General features: G+C 29.7%; 1 protein-coding gene across 1 annotated transcript; it reads left to right on the top strand.

Annotated features, from left to right (window-relative positions):
• Nucleotides 1-540: 540 nt before the first annotated feature.
• Nucleotides 541-2,006, top strand: LOC129882988 (probable membrane-associated kinase regulator 1). The gene has a single exon (XM_055957517.1). The coding sequence runs from the start codon at nucleotides 663-665 to the stop codon at nucleotides 1,686-1,688; it is 1,026 nt and encodes a 341-aa protein (XP_055813492.1). The 5' UTR covers nucleotides 541-662; the 3' UTR covers nucleotides 1,689-2,006.
• The last annotated feature ends 6,230 nt before the right edge of the window (nucleotides 2,007-8,236 follow it).

The raw sequence follows: 8,236 nt of genomic DNA, 5'->3' as shown, positions 1-8,236 counted from the left end.
TTTTAATGGATGTGACAAGTTTAAATATGACAGTAACAAGTTCAAATATGACAAATAAAAATGAATTAGAGGTAGTTTTTTTTAAAGGGTATGTTACACCCCAAAAATAAATTCATTATTGTAGATAGGAGGAAATAACTATTATTTCCTTCGTTCAATAATACTTTTCTATTATTGACTTTGTATAATTTTTAAGAAATTATAAATAGAAAGGTAATTTTATCATATCACCCTTTGAATATAATAAATATCATATCTTGAAAATTATACTAATAAAGAATGATCACTAATTAATGATAAAGATAAATTAAAAACTCAGTTAAAATTATTTCTTGATTTCATAAATTGAACAAATATTATTAAACATCTAATTTTAATATTAGTGGAGGGAGGAAGTACTAGTTGAGTTTCTAAAACATTAACCCTAAGTTCATTTTTAGTTCGATAATTATTGTTCCAGCAATTATTATCTAGAAAGTACCAACACCCCATTTCTTAGAAAAAGTTTAGACCCTTTTTAATTACACTTTCCTCCGCAAATTGAAGTCCCAAACAAGTGCTCCATATAAGAAGCCATTTTTCTCCCACTACTCTTCTGCCCCTCTCTTTTGTTTCACCTCCATAGCCTTGGAATATCCATCATGTAGTTGTTCACATCAAAAATGGGAAGAACAGATAGAAAACCTAAATCTTACACTCTTCCTTCTTCCCCTACTCACTCTTCTTCTTCTTCCGATTTCGAATTCACCATTCCCCTTTCTCCACGTAGTCGAAAAATTTCCCCCAACATATGTCCCGCTGACGAACTTTTCTACAAAGGCCAACTCCTTCCACTCCACCAATCCCCACGTTTGTCTATGGTTCGTACTCTCCTTCTCGCCTCATCCTCGACCTCTTCCTCTTCTGATACCACGACCACTGCTTCTCGTGACTCCACGGAAAGCAGTGGTAGTTCCAACGACTCTCAGTACTCGTACTCGAGTACTGGCGACCTCGTCCTCCTCCCTGACGGATGTGACTCATCACGTCCTAGCTCTGTTTCAGAGGAGGACGAGTGCAAGCGCCTTAACAACATCCCTTGCGGCACGGCATCGGTCAAGAAGGCGGGTAATAGTACTAATAAGTACTTGAATTTTTCGCTAGCGAGATTCTCTTCTGTGTTCCGCAAGGAATCTAATAAGAGTAATCGGAATATTAATGATTCTGATGGAATCTCAGGATCTTTGCCTGCTCAGACATCGTCCGTAAGACGGATGAGTACGTCCGCTAGAGAAGTCATACGTAAGTACTTGAAAAAAGTCAAACCATTGTACGAGAAATTATCGCAAAAGCCTTCGGAGAAAATTATTGTTTCGTCACGTACGGTGACGTTATGCAAAAATAGTGAGAATATTTGTTCTATGATCAAAGAAAGTACTCAAAATGCAACAATTTCACATTCTTTTTCTGGGAATTTGAGGTATCCAAGGAGGAGAAGCTACGTGTCGAGCTGTCCATCGTCGATGAGATCATCACCAAGCCATTCTGGGATCCTTAGTAGAAGTGGGTTCAACACGCCAACGACCAATAAGGCGACGACAAGTGGAAATTCATCAGATTCATCAACGATGGAGGAGTTACAAAACGCAATTCAAGGTGCAATTGCACATTGCAAAAATTCCATGCTTCAAAATCATAATGCTACTTAATAATAATTTGGGTCAGTAATGATATTTAACTAATATTTAATGTTTTTTTTTGTCAAGTTAAATAAGGAAGGAAAAAAAAAAGATGAAGAGTATTTGTGTTTGCTAGTTTAATTAATTAGCTATTGGCGATCTAAAGGTTTTTTATTTTACTTAGTGGGTTAGTTGACTGATGGAAGACAAGGAATTTAACCTTTTGTTGTTTTTTCCCCTTTTGTTTCATTATATAGTTTTAACCTAGCCGTTGTGTCTTGATCCAAGTAATTTTAATTGAGTTGCATGTGAAGTTATTAATGGATCACTCATTTGGATTTTTTCTCTCCTATTTTGTTCCATCGAAATTTGGAGCGTCTTGGAATTTGTACTCCGTAATTTGTCTTCTACGACTCTATTTTATGTGTAATCTGAGTACTACTACTACTATATCACTCTCTGTAGAATCTCCCGCATTTTCCCTCGGTAACTCCAATTTGTAACGTTAAAATTGAAGGTAAAAAATATTTTATTATTTGACTAATATTTTTAAATTTATATCGTTATATTTTATTTTTCTCAATAATGTTTAATTTTAAAAAATATCTAACACAACAAAAATAATTTAATAAATTATGTTTTTAAAATAATTTTAATAGGCATAAAATGAATTGAAATATCACTTATTTTGAGGCGGATGAAGTAATTAATCAAGAACAGTTTCTAATCAAGAGCAAGGAGAAGAAAAGGCGGTATGTAGTATTTCCTCCGTTTCTATTTATATGTCGTTCTTATTAAAAATAGATGATCCTTAATATTTATTTTTACCTTCATCTCATATTAAATGGACACTTTACACGGTAATTAAGACATCATTAATAGATTATTTAATTATATTATTTTACCCTTTGCTCATATTAATTAGCCTCTTAAAAAAAGTTTTTGAATCTTCAAAACTTGTTTAAACTTTCAAAACATATTAATTGTAGGGGTAAAATGGATAAAAATAATTAATTCTATCTTAATTTAGTAAGTGATTAAGTAATATGAGAAAAATATTTTTAGTAAGATGCTCATCTAATATGGGACGGATATAGTATTTCACAAAATCAATGTATAAATGACATTATTCTTTCTATTTTACCCTTATGAGTTATTAGCCTTAAAAATATATATTTGACCAATATTAAAAAACTAAATAAATAATTTATATTTATTGGTCAAATTAATTAATCAAAATAAATTAATTCATATTCATTAATTAAAAATTTAAATTTTAAAAAATATTAAATAAAAATAGAATAGTAAATTTACTTAAACAATGACATATAAATAAAAACGGAGGGAGTAACTCGTAAGTTTTCACTTTAAACTATAAGAGGGTGGTACAAGCATTAATGAGTTTTGCAAGTGTATGAGATTCTAATTCCATGTGCCCCATGGAAAGATTTGAGTATAGTTTCACATTTCTCTGGTTGGACATTAGGCCGGTGTGACATTAATTATAGGAAGCAACTTTGAACTTTCTATACTGTGAATTTGAAATTCATTCAAACTACGGAACCTTAGACTTAAATTAACCATGTTTTCCATCTTCTATAGAAATGAACTACTTGGCATCTTTTAATTGGAGGTACATTCTTCTTAGCAATAAATGGTTTTTACGTCGATGATGATGTATGAAATGTTAATAGTTTAGTTGATAGGCTATTTAAAATTTTATTTTATTTATTGGAGTTTGATTCCTATTTTATAATCTCCTTCCTCGTTTCTTTTTACTTGTTGCCTCCAAATTTTACCAAAAAATAAAAAATAAAAAGATATGCCGATGATATACATACATTTTTATAGTATTGCGTTAAAACATTATTAACAATGCCTCTCTTTAAAAAGTGAATTTGTAATCTTGATAGGTTATGGTTATACTCCCTTCGTTTTATTTTTGTTGTCATGACAAAGTTTTGCACAATTCTTAAGAAAATATTATTTATGAGCATTATTTGACTAATATACCCTTTATTAATTCTTTAATTTTTATCTATTTATGTGTCTCTTAATTGTAGAATAATTAATGCTAAATGTAAAATTGAAAAAATATAATTAATTATCTCTTGATTATTTAAATTGACAATTATTTTGCGAAAATTATTTTTAGTATACAAGACAATTAATATGAGACGGAGGGAGTAACGTATAAAAATAACTTGATTGGATTGATAACAATTTAGAATTGTCTTCATATCTAATTAATCTCATAGTCAACACCGACAAAACTAGCATTGTCACCTTTAAATAAATGCCTTTTTTTCTTTCATAATTTTGACTTTAGGGATCACACGATCGATTCACGACAGAATTAAATTTCTGTTGTATGTGGAATTTCTTCAAATATTTAGTACAGAATTTTACGCACGTTACTTATCAAGTCCAATTGGTACATTCATATGTTTACCAAAAAGTCTTCAGTTCTAGTAAATAACATCTCGAAACATGTCGTGTGCACAATTTTCTTGACATATCATATTGTTGTAAATTTTGGAACAAATTTTGTATTAACTTTACTCACAAAGCAGTCCAAGTCTTGGACTATTTCAAAAGATAATTGATTTGATAAAAGAAATATGTTATGAAGACCGACAAGTTATCGATCATATATTTGTGTCACGAAGTCTTTACCGGGAAAATTCGAGAAAACTAAAAATCTTTAGAAAAATCGAGATTGAAAATCTCAATTTTTAGTGATTTGATTTGAATTATAGATTTGAAAATCTGATATAATTGATTTGGTTTAGTAATTTGAAAAATCCGAACTAATTTGATACGTACACCCTTGTGAACGTATATACACGTTATTGGAATTTTTATTATTATAAAAATTCTAAAAAAGGGGTTGAAGTATATATATTCAGAAATTTCATTTTTTCTTTCGCTGTAAAGTAAAGATCAATCATTTCTAAAATATTTTTCAGAAAATGTTTTTTAAATTTTCTTATGTTTGGTTGGTCAAAATGTCTGAAAAATATTTTCTTTAAAAAAATAAGTCCTTAAAAATGAGGAAAATGACTTCACTAATGAAAATAGGAAAAACAAGTTAATACATTTTAAGTTTATTATCTCCTTTCCAGACCCATCTATCCCCCAACCCCTGCACCTTGACCCTTCCACCCCTGAATTACCCCACTTCCATCACATTCCGTCTCCATAGAATTTTGTTAAATAACATATAAATACTATTGGGATAATATTTTCCTGCTTACCAAATATTTAAAAATAAATAAGCAACATACTTATTTTTTCAAAAAAAAAAACATTTTAATTTCTTCATACCAAATACACCATGAAAAAGATTGACCAAGAAAAATTATTGTTAAACTAAGAGTTGGAAGTGGTTGAATTTATTATGATTAGAATTTGGAGGTCCTACAGTAGGAGGCAATAGGCTAATTAGTGGGGTTTACAAAATAAGTTTTGTGGGACATTAGATAATTGCACACATAGCATTGGTATCAATTATGAGGCCATGGATATATATACACACACTCTCTTATTTAATTTCTGGTTTATAAAGCAGATTTCAAATATACTGATAGATTTTATTTTATTTCATGTTATGTACTTTCTATTGGTACTGTAAACTTGGTCCACCGTACCAGCTCTGTATTATTTTGGCCCTTCGACCAGGCAGCATCACATGATGCTATCAAATTAAACGATTCTTGTAAAGTAGGGTACGTTGTTTTGGATAAGGAAATTAAAAATAATACAATTTGGAATTGTATCTAAATTTGTGTGATATAGATTAGACGTTGGTTCGAGCACATCCACTACTTCTACTTCAAACCATAACATATAAAATTAAAGTAATAGTAATATATTACAAGAAAATATGAAATTAGTTATGAAATTTATCGATTATCCCCGGTTAATTCATTGCTAAAAAGCTCTTAGCTTATTGAATTTTCTTACAACCCATTGCTAATCCATAGCTAAATAGAATTAACATAAGATTTTTGTTGTTTAGGTATGAAATTTTGTCTGTCATTAATTTCTTGCGTTTTTAGTAATGTATAGGTGAGATGACAGATCATTTTCAGAAATATTTGAGAAGATATTGTCTGGGAAAGGTTGTTTGTATAGTAAGACTGATGTATTATCTCAAGGATTTAAGTTATATACGCTAATAATTTTAACTATAGATAATAAATTCGAACCGGTAATATCATATCATGTTAGTTTTACCCAGTTCTTATTTAACGTTTATCATAGATTTATTAGTAATTACCTTACCTTAGAAGGTCTGTTTTTTGCAAATTTTTTAATTTTTTTTTAAAAAAAACACAGGATACCGACGGAGGATACTCTCTTTGTCACCGTGACACTCTTTTCTTTTCTAGTTAGATCAAAAAAGAATGACACTATTTTAATTTTAATAATAATTAACTTTAAACTTTTCTTTTTATTACCCCATGATTTGTAGCTATACAACTATTTATGACTTATTTTAAAAAAAACAAATTTCAAAACTCTTTCTTTAATTTTAAAGTTTGTATCCTGTCCTACATCATTAATCCTACGTTACAATAAAAGGCTCTTTTCCGCATGTAGTATGATTGGGTAGCTTGCATTGAAGGAAGTAATTGATAAAGAGTTACGTTGGGAGGTGGCACAGACTCATCATTTAGAGAAATTTTGGTCCCGTAGCTATCACACATTTTACGTAGAAAAAAAAGAGTAAAGTACGGCAAGAAAAGTATATATATATACTCCGTTCATTTTTATTTATCGCTTATCACATTTCATAAGAATTAAATTAACTAATTTTTGAAGTTAAGTAAAATTATAAAATTTAAATTCACATTTATAAGTGTGTTGAGATATTTTAGGAGTAGACTACATTGATGTAGTTAGTGAGAGATAGTTGCATGCCACAAATTCTCCATATGAAGCACAAAATTGTCAATGAAAAGGAAGCTCCACATGTGTGGGTAAGAAAACAGACAGCTCACATGACAAGCCTTTTACGAGAATCTAATAGTTTGTGGTGTTTGTGGCGTTTGTGGCCAAAGTCGGATCTAAAATACAATATTAATGTTTGCGAGAATCTAATAGTTTTTATTAAAATTATGTATATAAATTTTATTAAATATTTATAATTATTTAATTATAAATTTAATAACTAATATATATTAATTTAAAATTATTTTAGAAATTTATAAGATTTTAATCGTGAATCCGCTGTTGGGCGCGGGTGGTCCTCTTTAAGTTTGCCATTTTCACACGCATAGTCCACGTAAAGCATCATTCATCACTGCAACCTTCCAGCTGTTGGGGAACAATTAAAAAATCACAATAATAATATAACTTATATTTAGCAAAATAGTAGAACTGAAAATTAGATAGAAATTACTATAATAATAATTATCAGTAATACATATAAACAATATTTAAGTCGTGCTGGACACTGTTCTAAGAAATTATTTTAACGGTGTGAAATATTTCTCCAAAATTAAATAAGCTTTCTCTATTTAAATAAAGAATACATGAACCAGCAGATTAATTAACATCAACAAATTATTAAAAGGGTAAAATAAAGCCAAAGGAAAACAAGATAATTAAATTAAAATGACATAAAAGGTAAAAGAAGAAGAACGTAGGGAGAGTGGGATAGAGAGACATCAAAACAAGTATATAACTTATTTTTGTTGTTGAAAGAAAAGTCTTTTAAAGAAAAATGACTTCAAAAAAAATAAGATAAGTGTCTTGACACTTGTCCTCAAAGGAGACAACTAAGTGTCAGCACTTCTTTCTATTGCTATGCTTTCCATACTCATATCCAGAGCATTTTGTCCTTGAAAGAGCGTCATCAGTCTAGCTAAGTAATTGTAGAAGCTTTTCCAATACACTTTTAAAACAATCTTTTAAAATAAAATATTTTACTTACAATTCCCTACATATTTTTAAAAAAATTATATATAAAAAAGAATATAACTTGTTGGATTTATATGGACAAAATATAATAGGTTTGGTGTCTTTTGAACTATGAATCAAACTTAAATCGATAAAATTTAACTTACAGAATTACTGGTGAAATATAATATTTTTATGAACCAATAATTCTTATTGTAAGTCAAAAACTTTACAAATCACATTTTGACCTCAATAATTTTGATGTTTAACGCGGTTTTTTGCCAATAGACAATGCAGTGTCTGGTTATTCATTAGAGCTCTAGAGACTAGGCCAAAGTCTCATAGGAGCGGCTACACTCCACTTCTCATATAGGTGAATTCATTAAGTGTATACTGCTTTAAATACACCATCCTTAATTAAGGACTATGAATTCATTAAGAGTTAATAACTCATCTCTCATAATTAGTGGTAGTTCAAGCACTCTCAGTTAGTGCGCAATGTCAATATTGACTTGTTATTATCCATATGAACCTACTTCATGGGATCTCCAATCACATAGGTTGGGTTACCATCTCTATTTACAATCACATTGGCCATAAACCCATTTCTTTTGAGGTTTGAAGAATTAATTTTCTTTCCACGGATTTAGTCAATGAATCGGCCGAATTCA

This window comes from Solanum dulcamara, chromosome 3 (genome assembly GCF_947179165.1).
Source record: "Solanum dulcamara chromosome 3, daSolDulc1.2, whole genome shotgun sequence".
NCBI lineage: Eukaryota > Viridiplantae > Streptophyta > Magnoliopsida > Solanales > Solanaceae > Solanum > Solanum dulcamara.
The sequence above is the reverse complement of the archived record's forward strand: the minus strand, read 5'-3'. Positions and strand labels throughout refer to the sequence as shown.

What these genes read in the sequence shown, in the direction of transcription:
- LOC129882988 (XM_055957517.1), top strand. Translation starts at nt 663, where the DNA reads ATGGGAAGAACAGATAGAAAACCTAAATCTTACACTCTTCCTTCTTCC.